Source organism: Microplitis demolitor, chromosome 10, assembly GCF_026212275.2.
Source record: "Microplitis demolitor isolate Queensland-Clemson2020A chromosome 10, iyMicDemo2.1a, whole genome shotgun sequence".
Classification (NCBI taxonomy): Eukaryota; Metazoa; Arthropoda; class Insecta; order Hymenoptera; family Braconidae; genus Microplitis; species Microplitis demolitor.
Window position 1 is genome coordinate 11,151,707 of NC_068554.1, and position 16,942 is coordinate 11,168,648.

The window sequence follows — 16,942 nt, forward strand, 5'->3', positions numbered from 1 at the left end:
TATGTTGATAATTTGAAAAATTAAGGCATAATCATTAATGAAAATTCAATATGACTATCCTAATAGCACAGTTTGCTATAACAAAAGTTTACTTGACAAAAGTTTCCTTTCCTTGAATTTTTGGTCAAATGTCCATCAATTGTGGAGTTTTCCGTTTTTGACGACAATTTATATACAACTGGCTATACAATTTGACGTAAATTTACAACCCGGATTAGAATGCAAATTCACTTAAAAAGTTGACTAAAAGAAAGTTGTTGTCAATTTTCAGCCAATTTTTATATCAATGTATTGTTTATTTGATCTGAAAATTTGTTAAGTATTTTTACCGTCAAATTGTAGACAATTTTATGTATAAATTTGCTTACCTTCTGTATTCGTAAGAATGACCATTACCATAACGATTTTTTTTTCTAGTAAAAGTTTACCTCCAAATTGAGGAAAAATTAACCGTTAATTTTTCTTGCCAACTTTTGCTGTCAAATTGTCGGCAAATTTTTTGGAAGGAGTCCATCGTGCTCCGTAAATCTTTTTTTTTTAAATTATGGAAAAATTATAATGACCTAAGGTTACAGCTTGGTGTTACAACAGAACCAAGCATCGGCCAGGCTTGTTTCTAACTTGGTTGTGCAATAGGACCAAGCTTCAGCCGATCTTGGCTATCGAGGCTTGGCAGATTAAAAAAAGGCTAACGTTGGCCCAACGATCATCTTTGGCGGTTCCTATCTGAGAATGGTTGTATACGTTACTGACTATTGCAAATAATGCTACAAGTGCATTTTTTCATGTTGATTATCGCCCACTAGAATCACGAAAAGAAATCTTTGCGGTGACATTGGGTTCCAAATAAATAAATAACATAATATTTTCTATCCTATCTAGTATTAACTCTTCTTCTTGAAAATTAACCGAAGCAGAACGTACTTTCTCGTACCGCAAAATATCTAATTTAATTTTTATCTTTTTAATATCATGAAATATTTACATTATCTTGAACATGTATACTATTAACGATTTCTAATTATTTTATGAAAATAGAGAATTCAAAATATGTACTAAAGTATAGTAAAATATTTTTATAATGTATCTGTAATTGATAAAATCAAGTCTAAGAAGAAATTGATTTGATGACATGATAATTTAATACTTAATCAGCTATTATAAGAATTGAAAACGTGATTTCAGCCATTGAATCCTACATGAGGACACGGAGGTTGGAATTATCATTTTAGATTATGAATGATAAACTTGGTAACTTTGTCTGCTTTCACCAAGTTTAAGTTCAAATGATCATCTTAAAATGACAAAATTAGCCTCCAAAACCTATATAATTATGATGAGAAAGATTATCATCGAATCGCGTACGATAAATAAAGAAATTGAAAAGTTGTAAATTTTTAAGTTCTAAAAATCATTTTTTAGTGATAAATGTTTTGTTGTAAGACTATAAAAGATAACATCCAGATTATTATTAATAATAATTAAGGGTGTCCGAATAGTCTTCGAATCGAATAATTTTCAGCTTATTAGTATGGCACTAATAGTGAATTGTTTTATGTGAAGAATGAGTACGAGCGATGTACTAGAGAATGTAATCTGCTGAAGAATCCGAAAAGTACTACTAAAAAATAATCTGCTGGCGCTGGAATTCAATACTGACCTAATGAACATAACGCATGATCGCTCTCGTGCGGCTGCTTGAACACTAAACTTACAGCTTGAAATATATTTAACGTTAAAAATAATCTGACTAAAGTTATTGAAACTTTTTATTTTTATTAGCAAAACATTGATTCATGAATTGCTGAATCGGTTTAAACTCTAAACAACCTTAAATTTTGCTTTAACTATTAAAATTGGACAATTTGTTTAAGAGATGTTGTTTTTAAAAAAATTTCTGAAAAGTTTTTTTATTTAATAAAATCTAAATCGTTGGACAGGTTGATTCGATAATTTTTTCAGGATTTGAGGCTAAAAATTTAGAATGTTTTCGAGCTTTAGTAGAAATTTTTGCGGAGCTGGCTGCAGGGTCAACTATTTTTAAGATTTTTTTTATAGGTGGAAGTAAATACTATTCGTCATAGTAGCCAGTTGCTTTTTTTTTCCTTTCGTCTACACGGAGGATTATGGGATTATGGGATATAGACCCATACTTTCTGGAAAAAGTTTCCATAAGTATAGGAACAATTCTTATCATTATGGTAACAGTTTCCATATCGCATGTCAAAGAATCATGGTAATGATTACCATACTCATAGGAATAGTTCCCACAAGCAAATAGTAACCGATCCTATAACCACATTGTAATGGTTCCTACCCAGGTAGGAATCGCCAAGGATGACTATAGGCCGAGCCTTGGCCCTGTTGCCACTTGCCAAGCTTCGGCAGCTAACCATTGGCTCAAGTCTAGGCCGAGGCTTGGTCCATTGGTTTCATTAAATTAAGCCGAGCCTTGGGTAGTGACCATTGGCTCGAGCCTCGGCCAGGGCCAGGCCCGATAGTTTAATTTTTGTCAAGCCGAGCCTTGGCAACTGACCATTGGCCAATGCCTCAGCCTGGGTTAAATTTTTATTTAATATTCAAATTATCAACTTTATATGTATATATATATATGTATATATGTATATATATATATATATATATATATATATATATATATATATATATATAGAGAGAGAGAGAGAGAAGACCAGGGCATAGCGGTCTACCGAGTATACGATTAATATCAATAATTTCCATTTGATTAGTTACTGCTATGTACAAAACTTTAGTAAACATGAAATTTTTATTTTTGGCGGGCAAAATGGGGTAACCTTTGAAAAAGTTGAAAAAAAAAAATTTCTATATGAAGAAAAATAACATTTCACATCATTGGCTTAATAAATCGTTTCCCTTCGATTAGCTTAATTACTAATTGTTATTTAATAAAAAAAAGAAAACAATTCTATATTTTTTATTTACCATTATTTCGAACCCAAAAAACGTATTTTTTTATTTTTTAGATTACAGATTATTTAGCATTGTTTCAAAAATTTTATCAATTAATAAATAAAATATTATTCTCGAATATTTTTAGTGGCTGAATTTGCCCCAGGTATAGAGAATCAGCCGAAAAATGGATTAATATATTAAATTTTTTTTAATTTGATGATAAAAATATGAATCCTTTTTTTCAGAATTTTCGGACGGTCCATTTTGCCCCAGGTGTCATGTGTAGGGCTAAAAATGCGCAAATATATCGGATTTATAGCAATTAGACAAAAAAAAAATTTTTTTTTTTTTTAAATATTTTGGGAGTACTCCGTTTTGTATACTCTACCACCTTTTGCACCCCTCCCCTTTCCTAATAATGCTACTTGATCTTAGTCTTAATTTATTCATTTATATCGAATCATGAAATTACAAATGAATAAACATATTCCATTACTCAACAGACAATTTGAAGTTCATTCAAGAAAACTACATGTCACCTCATCTTTACGACCTAATATTTTTGAATTAAACTGTATTTAAATAATTTAATAAGCAAAAAAATCATGATTATCTGGATATCAGATTTAGCACAGTGAATACCGTCCCGGCCTAGTAAACAGAAGGATCTCAGTTCGAACCCCGGTAGCGCCCAAATAATTGTATTCGTTATTTCCCATTAATTCAGAAATTAGTTAATTACATTCCGATGTAATGCCGATAAAAATGTGATCAAACTTTTTTTTTAATTATATTTATTAATTTAAATAATAATATTTTAGATCGAGCATTGGGTGAGCTTCAGATTTTTTGCTTCCCGAGGTTTGGCCGAGGCTTGATTTTTTGTTTCCCTAGCCTTGGCCAAGGCTCGATTTTTCGTTTCCTAAGGCTTGACCCAAGCCTGTTTTTTTGTTTGCCAAGGCTTGGCGACATGGTTATCATCCTAGGCCTGGGCCAATCCTTGGTCCGATGTTTAGCCAAGGCTCGGAACTCTAGCATGAGGACTGGCCAATGCCTGGTCCGAGCCTTATCCAGTGGTCCCTTCCTACCAGGGTGAGTGTATATGGGAATAAGCCCTGTATATTATGGTAACTATTCCTATAATATTATTGTAAACATAACCATTATATTATGGTAATGGTTACCATAATATTATGATAATCATTCCCATAATGTATGGAAATTATTACCATGATATTATGGTCACCATTATCATAGTTACATGGTAACGATTACCATGATTCCATAGGAACTATTCGGATACCATATGGGATTTATACCGATAATTATAGGAATGATTACCATAATATATATGGGTGCCGTTCCTATAATCAACATTTGAAAAAAACCGGTTACCATGCAGTATGGGAATCATTCCCATAATATATTGTAACTGTAACCATAATTTTCTCTCCGTGTAGTTGGAGAAAAATTCATAGAAGTTGCGTTCTCAATAGTCCAGTTCAACATCCCAAAGCCCTCGGTTCACAAGTTCAAATGAATTCATATTTGTTTGACTAATTACGAAACCGTTCGGTTGATTGCATTTTTTATCGAGTTAATTTTTTTTTTGCTTTTCTTTTGCTTCATCGTCACGTATTGAAATTTTCAATAGTATACCTGTGTTATCTTTGATACTTTTTTTGTGTAATACTCATTGTTTCTGGTGGATTATAAGGACTGCTAAGAGCGGCTGCTATATCCACTCTCTATAGTCGTCTGCATGAGTCTTCAGACAGATATTCTTGCGCCGAGTCAAGGGCAAGAGTGTCATCTCAACCACTCTTCTTCACCGCTTTCGACAACACTACAAAACCTGCAGAGTCTAGGAACTGAAGCGTAATGCGTTATCTCACCCTTACCCGACTGACAATCTCTAAGACATTTTTTTAACCACTTCCAAGTCTTTTGCTAGTTTAGATAAAGCTTGAAATTTCTTTCTATGAGGTAAGAATCGATAAACTAAAAAAAATTTTTCTCAGTGGAAAAATAGACCCTTAGGTTGGTTAAAAAGTCGGCCTGCTAAAATTCTCTCAAATTTCTGAGGAGAATCTTAAGGAGGTTCGATACCGATTATTTCTCTAAGGGATCTCGTGGATTTTCTATTGCATTTTTGCAAGATTACAACTGTCACATACCAAAATTCAATTAATAGAATATGTTATGAATTGACTTCCCGCACTGAGAGAAAAAATCGGTTTTCTGAACTAAGAAATCGTAGTTCACAGACGACTCAGCTAAACTAAATCAGTTTCAGTAACTAATACACCATAGTAAAGTGCTCTACGACTACATAGTCATTCTTACTATTTTTAGTCACACATACTAAGATGAAGTTAACATAACTATAATTTATATTGTAGTAAATAATTGATTCTTAAGTTTAATGAGTCTAATGAGCAATAAGATTATTGTGATGTTAATAATGTACACTTAGTTCTTCAGATCATTTATAATTGTAGGAATAAGTATTTGGGTATCGATGTACACACTAGAAAATCAAACTTTCTGAGAATGTACTAATTTGTTTTATTGTAACTAAACATTTATAGTTACCATTTCCATGATTTAGTATTGCAAGAAACAAAATTATTCAGCGATCTGTACTGCAGATTTTGGTTTATTGTTACTGAATTATTTTTTCTTTACTAACCAACATTTGTGTGATAATTTCAGAAATTTCTTTTCTATTACATTAAATGTACTTGATGTTTTTTTTATTATAACAAAAATTCTTTTAGGAAACATTAATGTTTAACATTAATGTCTTAATGTAATTTAGTACATACTATATTACAATCAATAGTGATACTTGTCGAATAACAGAGAAGTAATCATACCAGAATCGTTCTCAAGCTTGGAATATAATACTTCTGAAATAAGTTTCTTACCAGAGACACTATACAAAAGGTGGGCGCGATCTAGTGGCGAGCACCAAACTACTCTCGCTGCTGTTGCCTTGTTTTAGTGACTATTATTTCTTAGTTCAAGCAACTTTTTTGTTTTGGTTGGAGCATAAAAAATTCTTGCGTTAAATAACAGTATTCATTCCGAGAAATTTTATATTCTTCAAACAAAAAATTGCAGACTGCTACAAAAACTCATACATCTTGCTTCAAAAAAATATCTAATATTAAGAAATAAAAACTTTTGTAACAAGTCAAAATTCTTCGCTTTAAGCATAAGGATATGTTAACTTGAGAAAAAAGAATTTGAATTAAAAATAAAAATTTCGAGATAATTATTTATTTAGAGCAAGAAAATTTTGATTTCCCGAATCGATTAAAAAAAATTTCTTGATTCAAATTATCCGTTTTTTCTGCGTATTTATAATTCTCAAAAACAGCTGATAATTTAAAAATATAAGTACGATTAATATTAATAGCTGGAATTATTTTATAATATGAAAATCGTAAAACTGCTTCGATTCAAACATCTTGTCTGATTATTTTGCTAAAAAGGGTTTTTCTATAACTCATAAGGTTATTTGTACGTTATGAAAACTTATAAACACGGCTTTCAAATTTGAGTTTCTCTACACAGGAAAAACAGTTAAATTAAGTTAAAAAAAAAATATCCTTGATTTTAGATAATTTTTTTGATCAATGCGGAAAATCAAAATTTTCTTGCACTCATTTTTTTGCAGTAAAAAATTATCTTGAATTTATTATCTCAAGTCAATATATTCTTACGCTTAAATAGAAAAATTTTTACTTGTTTAAAGAGTTTTAGTTTGTTAATATAGGAGACATTTTTTGTAGCAAGATGTTAGTTTTTAGTAACAATAGCATTTTTTAGTTTGAAGAAAACAAATTTTCTTGGAATAACTACTATTTTTTTAACGTGAGAATTTTCTTTAACCAAAAAAAAAAAAAAAAAAAAAAAAAAAAAAAAATTGTTTAAGCTAAAAAAAAAATTATTGATTCTGATTAAACAAAACGATTTGTGACGATTAAAACTGTTTTAATCGTTTTAAATCGTCATAAATCGTCAATTGATGATTAAAAGCGATAAAATTTTTCGAATGAAGATTAAAGACGATTCATGACGATTTGAAATTTTAATCGTCATTAATCGTTTTTAATCGTAAAATAATAAATCGTCTTTTGATGATTTGGGACGATTAAATCTGAAAATTCATGACGATTATGACGTTTAACGACGATTAATGATGATTTAATTTTAAATCGTTTTTAATCGTCACAAATCGTTTTGTTTAATCAGGGGGGAGAAAAGATATATATTATGTTGATTAATTTTTACTTTAATAAATAATCCCGAATTAATTGGCAACAAAAAATTTTTACACGCCCTTTTGGTATAAAAAAAAAATTTTTTTTTTTTTTCACTTTTTTAATCGATCTTCACATTTTTAACGATTCAAAATTGATAAGCAAAAAATGAAAAAGGTTTGGTACGCTTCTTTGGCTCCACAGAACCAATAACGCGTATATTTTGCAATACGCACTTTTGGCATTAGGAACGCAATTTATAGCAAGGGAAACTAAATGTTAATGGTATTTATAACTATATTCTCTGTTGAATTTTTTTTACATTTGATAATTAGTTAGCAGAAATATTTTATAATTATTAAATTAACTAGACATCGATTGTTTAGAGAACTATTATGAAATAGTACGGTTGATACTTTTGTCAGTAGTAAAAGGAACTAAATGAATGATATTATATGAGACGACAACTAAACTCTTAGTCGAGTTAACTATTAAGATTATTTCTACCAACTATCACACAGTCACTAAGCTAACATAGTTACTGTAACTAATTCATGTTAATCGAGTTAATGATAAAGGTTATATTGTGTTCACTACTAAGCTTTGTTTTAAAAAATTGCAGTGTTGTAGTGACCATAATAAGGCAAAAATGGTTTCTTAAGTTTAGTCAATGGAACTATTTTTTCGTGCTGATTCATACTAGTACATAGTTCCAGTAACAATAAAAATTGGTTAAGGAGACTATATTTTTATATTTGACGCTGCATAGTTCAGGTTACTAAGCACTGTTCTCTCAGTGCGGGTAAAAAAAAGTATATATAATGATGTATAATTTTAAATGGAAAATGGCCGTATATATTATATATAACTATATATAATTATATATAGTTCTATATAATTATAGACAATTATATAGAACTATATATATATAATTAAATTTTTATACAGTGTATTAAATGAATTTTAAATTTTTGTTCATATAGTAGAGACTCTATACTTTTTATCAGAATAACTTTTTTTTCAGAGTCCAAGTTTAATTTCTAAGAAAAATTATTCATGGAAACATTGATAATAAATACTGATGCCATGATGAAAATAAGATATACTGTTACCATCAAAAAAAGTACTTGTCGCTCTGTCAAATAACAGAGGAGTACTCGTGCTAAAATTGCTTTCAAGTTTGGAATATAACAGTTCTGAAATAAGTTTCGTACCAGAGATACTACAACTGGTGGGCGCAATCTCGTGACGAGCACCGAACTACTTCCGCTGCTGTTTATAGCACCGGTGACTTCTTTCTGCTACATATATATATACATACGGGTGGGTTGAAAAAACTTTTTTTGTGTTTTTCTTAGCATGGGGGTAAAATTTGTACCTTATAAAAAAAAAAATCCTCAAGAAAAAAAAAATTTTTTTACTTAACATTTTGAGGTGGCCCACTCGTTTTTTAAATAAATAACTGATGAAACGGGGTAGTTCCAACGAAAAAAATTTTTTTTTGTCCAAAATCGTGAAAAATATCTAATAATTGTCGAATGTGATTTTTTTTACTCCGCTTTCATTTTAATTCAAAAGAAAAAGTTTTTCATTTTTGGATATTCAACTTAAACTACAACAATAATAGAAAACAAATTTTTTTAAATTCTGACTCTCAATTAGCTTTCGGGGGGACACCCTACAGATTCTAGAACATCATTTTTATATTTTTTACTACCACCTGTTCTCAAGTTATTGAGAAGTTAGGTTTTGTACTTTCAATTTAATATTATTGAATTTTTATTATTGTTAATTTTGTGTTAATATTATTCATAAATTAATTTTGTTGTTATTGATTTGTTATAAATAAAAAAATATTTAAAACTCTTTAATTTTATAAAAAATTTTCATAAAATTTTCGATTAAATACTTCAGAGTTACTAATTAACTTTTCTCTTATCAATAACTTGAGAATGGGTGGTAGTAAAAAATATAAAAATGGTTTTCTAGAATTTGTAGGGTGTCTCCCCGAAAGCTAATTGAGAGTCAGAAGTTTAAAAAATTTTTTTTCTATTATTTTTGTAGTTTACAACGAAAAGTTTAATCATTTATTTATTTAAAAAACGAGTGGGCCACTTCAAAATGTTGAGTAAAAAAGTTTTTTTTTTCTTGAAAAATATTTTTTTTTTATAAGCTACAAATTCTACCCCCATGCTAAAAAAAAAACAAAAAAAAAAAAGTTTTTTTTTCAACCCACCCTAATATATACATAAATATATATATTGGGGCATTCCACGCCAAATCAGACGGTTTTGAATATTTTAATTTTTAATTTTTGTCATTTTTTGATATTTTTTAGTGCTCATTAAAAAACTCATTCTCCTAAATTTTGAAATTTTTTTGATCATTGGTTCAAAAGATATGGAATTTTCAAAAAAATCGCTCTTTTCATGGTTTTTTGCTCATAACTTTTTAAAAAATGGTTCAAATAAAAAAACTCAAAGAATAAAAAAGTTTCGTTTTTCATGTACTTTCAGAAATAAATACAAATGATTTATTTAAAACATTTTTCCGCGTCATTTTCAATTTTTAAAACTTCAAATCGTTTTCTGAAAATAATGCATATTTTGATTTTTCTGAAAATTTGTGACAACAAACTACTATCTATTCCACAGCTTTTTAGGTGGGTCCGGTCGTGGGAACTCCGTGGCTACTATTTTTTTTTTTTTTTTTTGATTTTTGAAAATTAAAAAAATTTTTTTTTTCTATTAAAAAGCATTAACTGCTATTTTTGTTATTATATATTAATTTTTACATCGTTTTTCAGTATTTTCTTAGAATTTTACGCGATCAAAGGATTTTACAAATAGCTCGTTAAATTTGTTTACTTTTAAAAACGTATTTTTTAGCAAACAAAAGTTAGTAAAACAAAATTTTCAATATCAATCATCTGTTACCTTTTAAATGTTCTGGAGTATCTGCTGCCCCTGCTCGCATTATATCACTCAAGTAATGCTCCAATGTTCTCATATTATCCAATGGTGAGTTGCCATTTGCCGTCATACGATCCTGAAATGAAGGAAAATAATGTAACTGAATCGCAAGTTATTCAATAGAAGAATTAATCCCACCACACTGCTGATTTCGTCAACTTACATATACATAAAAAAACGAATCTGTCAATGACTTGGAATTACTATTATATGAGTATATATGTCGCAGACAGATCGTGAAATAAGACAGTTCGTGAACTGTCTAGTCATTTCATGAACTGCAGCCAGATCGTGTAATGGTCGATCAGTTACACGAAGTGTCTAAAATTTTTAGCCAGTTCATGAAATGCAATTAGGCCTTAGACAGATCGTGTAATGTTCCAGAATTACATAAAACGTCTAAATTTTTTAGACAGTTCATGAAATGTCTAATAGCAGTTTTGCCGATCGTGTAATATCTATAGCAATAACAGATTCATGAAAAAGAGACAACTAAAAAAAGATAAGATATTTGTTAGAGCAGCCAATGTTATTTATTTATAGATAAAATTTCATTTTTTATTTATTTAGAAAACTTAAAATATGAAATCATTCGACTATTTTTATTTATTTACACATGGTAAACTCGAATGACATCTACTGTTGTACAAAACGTTAGCTTTCTTGCACACCTTTTTGTAGTGCATTGCTCGTCAGAAGCTCTGATTTACTTCTTCTTCTGAGCTGGCTATCAGTTCTTCAAACGTGATGACATAGACTTGAAAAAACTCCTTTCTCTGAGAGAAGCTGTGAAAAATTGCAGTGGAGGGCAAGGATTTTTTAAAAGCTTGTACAGAGCTTCTGACGTGCAATGATGCAACTGATCGACCATTACACGATCTGACTGCATTTCATGAAATGACTAGACAGTTCAGGAACTGTCTTATTTCACGATCTGTCTGCGACATATACATTAGACTGGGCCAAAAAAATCGATTTTTTTTTCTTTCGATACTATGAAAATATTATTTCTGATGACCAAAAAAATTATTATGCAAGTTTAAGCCCTTAGTATTGATATTAAGAGGAGTATCGTTATGACTATTCGTTTTTTGACAGAAATTTAATTTTTTACCCAAAACTCGTAAATCATCTATCTGAAAAATTTGAGCAATGCACATTCTTAAAGGAAATTAAATCCCCTAAAAAAAATCTCTCTTAGTAAATTGACGTAAAATGAGCCGTTTCTTTGTAACCGTACCTGAAATATTGATTTTTTTTTTTTAAATTCTTTGTTTCTATTTTGGATTTTTATAACTACTAAAAATATTGAAATTTTCCCAAATAAAGATACATATTTCTGAAAGAAATTTAATGTTCTACAAAAAAGGTCTCCTAACATTTTTTGCTAAATTCTCGCCTTCAAAAGTTATTCAAGGTTGAAGCTGAGTCAAAATGACTTAAATAACCTAAATAACTTTTAAAGGATAAAATCTTATGAAATTTTATAAAAAAAATTTTTCCCGGGTGGGCTGAGCGACTGCAATCAGACATCGGCTGACCTACGGCATTTTTTTTATTAACGGCGACTTTGTATGGGTAGCTAATATTTTTTAAATTAAACACTCTGTAACTTATTTCTCAATACTTCTGTTAATTTTTTTCTAATTTGGATGATTACTATTTTAGTCTAGTAAAAAAATTATTTTCTTCGTTATAGTTCACAAATTAAATTTTGAATTACTTATCTCTAGGTTATAAATTTAAAACAAAAATAAAAAGTTTGCTCGATTTATGTAACATTTTTTGAAATCTACGCGAGCAATCTTGGATGTTTTCCGATTTTCAATTCTACTTCCTAGAATTAGCCAGTACCCAGACAGGAAAGTACGACGGGCCCAGACTTGACCAAGGCTTGGTTCAACTACGTTGAACTCTGGGTCAAGTTTGTAAGCCAGCCTTGGTAGAAGTCTGGAATGATATCATCGTGCCAAGCCTGGTTGCCAGGCCTAGCCCATACTTGATTGCCAATCCTGACCCATGCTTGGTTGCCAGTCCTGGCCCATGTATCAAAAAAATAAATAAATTTGATTAAAAAAAAAATTTATTATTATTTAAGTACTAGCGTTTGTGATCATTAACGTTTGAACTATTTAAGTGAGGTAAATGACGTGAAAAAAACTCATTGAAAATTCTACTGGGCTCTGGGCGCGAACTGTCGTCCTTCTGATTGCTGGGTCTGAACGCTACTGGATGAGTCTACTAATGTTGAATTGAAACTTTTATATGATCTACTTATTCATTTTACTTCAACTCCTCGGTTTTAATAAATATAAAGAGCAATATAATTAATATTTTCAATTAAAAAAAGCATAAGTAATAATTTCGTATTATTCATATTATAATTACATAATTTTTAAAAATAAAATTTATTAAATTTTATTGATTATTTATCAAGAACCCATCTTAATTATCTTACTCTACCACGATTATTACAAATAACATTTATTATAAAAATTCATGAGTTATTACTCAATTAAATTAATTTTTATAAATAAAATTATAAAATTACGGTTTTTGATTGCAAATAATAACGAACTAAAAAATGTATTAATTGTTAATTGTTAATAATTTTAATCAGAATGTTAAAATATTTATTCATTAAAACTTATTTTAATTCAAAAATAAACAATTATTAATTTAAAAAACCATAATAATAAGATGATTGGATAATTAATAAAAAACCTAGATTAGCCAATTCTGGCTCAAGGATGGGAAACTATAGGTATACCCGAATTTGGATAATCCTACCTTAGCCCAAGTCTGGGGTACCATTGAACGATCCCGGCAGAGGAACCCAGTCTTGGCTTAAACTCGGGCAATCATTGGGTCGGCTAAGGCTAGGTTACCCAGTCCTGGCTCAAGTGTTGGATTCCATTGGATGGCCAAGACAGGAAAACCCAGTTTTGGCCTAAGCTCGGGTAATCATTGTAACGGCCGAGGCTAGGTTACCCAGTCCTGGCCCGAGCCTGTCGCCATTGAATGGCGAAGGCTAGATTACCCAGTCCTGGCCCAAGTGTGGGTTTCCGTTGGATGGTTAAGATAGGAGAACCCGGTCTTGGCCCAAGCCCGGGTAATGAATGGAATGGCCAGAATTGAGTAACCTTTCTTGACTCAAGCATGGGCCAATATAGACGTGACAAAGCTAGGTTCCCCTGTGCTGAGCCAAGGATGGCCCCTTTGTTCAATTCTGGCAGTTCTTGCATGGGTATCTGACATTTTTTAAATAAAATATTGTACAAGTTTTGAAACAGATGATTTTTTCGAAATTATTATATTGGTTTATAATTTAATAATAAGTAATTGAAATAATAATTTTCAAATTATAACTCTAATATATGTATGGGGCATTCCACGCCAAATCAGACGGTTTCAAAAATTGATTTTTCCGATTTTCTTAATTTTTTAGTACCCCTTAAAAGGGGCTTCCTGATAAATTTTAAGATTTTTTTGATCAATGGTTCAAAAAATATCGAATTTTCAAAAAAACCACTCTTTTAATGGTTTTTTGATCATAACTTTTGTGATAATGGTCGAAATTCAATGTTTTCTTTTTTAGATGGCCTTTACAGCAAAAAATACAAACGAATATACGAAATGTTTTAAATCGACATTTTTGAATTTTAAGTTTTCAACCGTGTTTTTAAAACTAGGTGTATCCTTCGATTTTCTTGAAAATTTCTTATCTCAAACTTATATCCATTCTGCAACTTTAAAGCCCGGTCCGGTAGTGGGCCTTCCATAATCACTATTTTTTTTCAATTTTTCAAAATTGAAAAAAGTTTTCTTTCGTTATAAATTATTATCAGTACCGATTTTTGACACTGTACACTTGTTTTTCTTGCATATTATAAATTGATTTTGATATATTTTCGTTCTGAGCAGAGATTTAAAAGCAGTAAGTAAAAGTTAATGCTATTTATGAGCAGTTATAATAAATGTTTTTATTTATTGAGAACGACTATTTCGAAGCAAAAGAAACATTAGATTTGCTATACAATACAGCTAAGACCATTCCAGGAGCTCAAAAATTCCATGTAATTATTCGAAAAAACGACGAAACTGTATTACAAACGTTTTTAATTATTACGTCAAAATCGGTTAATTAGTTCAAAAGATATCGGCGTTTAAAAGTTAAAAAAAATAACATTTTATGTTATATTTTCCGGATAAATCATAATATAATGTGTCTGAAATCATATCAACTCTTTCTCTTTATGGTTTCTTTTGATCATCATATAATCCCTTGAAGACTCCATAAATAAGACGTTAGTTTTTTGACGTCTAAATGTATTCTTTTTTTGATTTCTTCATGAAGTCAAAATTAGGAGCTTCTTAAACACGTCATGGTAAATTCATATTGAAGTCTTATTTACGAAGTCAGAAAAAAGAACTCTTTGTGAACTCTTTTGAAAGACGTCTTACTGAGTTCGCTAGGTGGTCCATTCGACATCTTGAAAACTTCTTAAAGACTTCTTTAAGATGTTGATGAGACGTCCAAATCATAAATAGGAACTCATTCAAAACTCATCAAGACATCATTTTGCTATTTGGGATGTCATTTAACTTGTGCAGTAGTTTAAATCATATTATCAACAAAAAAATTGAAAAAACACAGTTTTTAATATTTTTCTCGAATATTTTATCTATTATTGCTCTGACATGAGTCAAAACTTATTTAAATCTTGATTTTTATCAGTGACATTGACTTCTGCCTCAATACACTTATTTTATTGAACATAATCGGGAAATAAATGAAAAAACCGCTTCTTCATTAATGATGTTCAATTCTGATATTTTCAAACTTTAGCATAAAAAGTAATTTGTTAGTGCTAGAGAAATGATCATAAAAAACAGATCTCGAAAATATATTATCATTAATGTTTTCGAGCTCGTTGACAGAAACTCGGTGTTTCGAGGGTGTTTTGACAGTGTTTTCGTGGTAATTACGACACGGAGTATTGTCCGAGTTTTTGAAGAGTTTTGCCAGATTTCTCTTGGAGTTTTTTTGGTGTTTTCTTGGAGTTTCGTCGGTGTTATCGCGGATTTTTCTTAGTGTTTTATCGGAATTCTTTGGGTGTTTCCTAGTAGTTTAGTCGGAGTTTCCACAGATTCTAGCACTTTCAGCACCACTGTAGAAATTCGGAAAAAACTTGAGTAAAACTGACTGTATCACAGAAGTGTCGACGGTCTTTTCATGGCAGTAACGCGGTATTTTTGTATACAGTTGAGACACGGAGTTTGTGCGGAGTTTTGGTTGTTTTTACTGACTTTTGTTGGTTTTTTCTGTAACAGGGCGCTTTGGATTTTCGACTTGAAAATCGGGCGCGAAAATTTAAGTCATCTGATAGCCATCTAACATGCTAATTGAATACTATTTATAAACTCTTCAGTTACTCAGGGCCCTGTAAGAGGCCCGTAAGATCGAATTTTAATTAAATTATAGGCGGCAGTTGGGCCGCTCCACGTCAGCAAAACTTTATCTATAAAAGGGCCAGCAAGCAATTGCTCGAGAGACTTAGGCCCTGTCTACCACCCACAGTAGACCAGTAGGGTAGTGGACTGATGACGCATGACGAGTTCCCTACTCTACCCCAGAGCTCAGTACATATAACACGAGCTGGCCTAAAGCTAGTCGAATATCTAGTCATTTAGTCCCAGTGATCAGTTTACTTTAATTGTGTATTTGAATTGAGTTTGGTCGTCTAGTATCGGTATAGTTGCAGTGACTATTATAAAATATTTAATCGAAGAACGTTTGTATCGGCCAAATAAACATACTTTGAGTTGAAGAGTTGAAATTTAATTTGAGTTTTGCCGATAACAAAAGAAATTGAGAGTGTTGCCGCATCGTTGCTGTTCATGTCCTGAGGTTTTCTACCACCGAAGATCAGGTCTACGTCGTCGATGCCACGTCCGTTGTCTATGCTTATTGACGGTCAATCCCATCTACCACTGCAAGGATAGATCACGTCATAAGGTACACTGTAAGTGGAATCCTTCTTCCCCAATTCAAACCTCTTGGTCTCCTCCCGCGTAAAATAAAATATTAAACTTTAAATGCTATAATCATTCTAAACTAATTTGATAAAATAAAATTTGGGGAAAGTTTCATACTGTTATTATATTGGGTACTTGGTTAAATGAAAAGTATTTCCTTTTGATCATATAAAACCAAAATCTCTTACTTAATAAACCACCAGGCCTTTCCTTTCAAAATTGTTGCATTTAGCGAATATTTCAGAGAAACGAGGTGAGCCCCCCAGTTCACAAAACAAATTAATTAAGTTAATGATAAGGAACCGTGGCCAGCACAAGAGCTAGCCTAGCCAGACTCTTCGGTTATATCTCTCAGAGTTTTATTGGTGTTCTCTTTGAGTTTCGTCGGTATTATCACGCAGTTTTCTTGGTGTTTTGTGGGAGTTATTAATGCATTTCTTTGTAGTTTAGTCAGAGTTTCTACGGATTCTTATGTTTTTAGCACGACCGTAAGAATTCGGAAAAAAACTCGATTGAAACTGGGTGCGCCAAGGGAGTTTTGACGGCATTTTCATGGTAGGCACGCAGTATTTTTGTGCACAGTTACAACACGGAGTTTTGTCGGCGTTCTTGCTGAGTTTCATGAGTGTTCTCTTAGAGTTTCATTAGTGTTTTCGCGGATTCGTGTTTGAGCTTGCTCGGAATTTTTATGGTGATTTTTCATGGTTTTTGCGGATTATATTGAGGGTT

General features: G+C 30.9%; 1 protein-coding gene across 1 annotated transcript in view; it reads right to left on the minus strand.

Moving 5' to 3' along the window:
- The window catches only part of LOC103574268 (cytoplasmic polyadenylation element-binding protein 2), a 185,855-nt gene that overhangs the window by 85,119 nt on the left and 83,794 nt on the right, over nucleotides 1-16,942 (minus strand). The window contains exon 2 of the mRNA XM_053742168.1: nucleotides 10,139-10,250. Within this exon, the coding sequence (XP_053598143.1) occupies nucleotides 10,139-10,250 (112 nt within the window). The remainder of the gene's footprint in view (nucleotides 1-10,138; nucleotides 10,251-16,942) is intronic.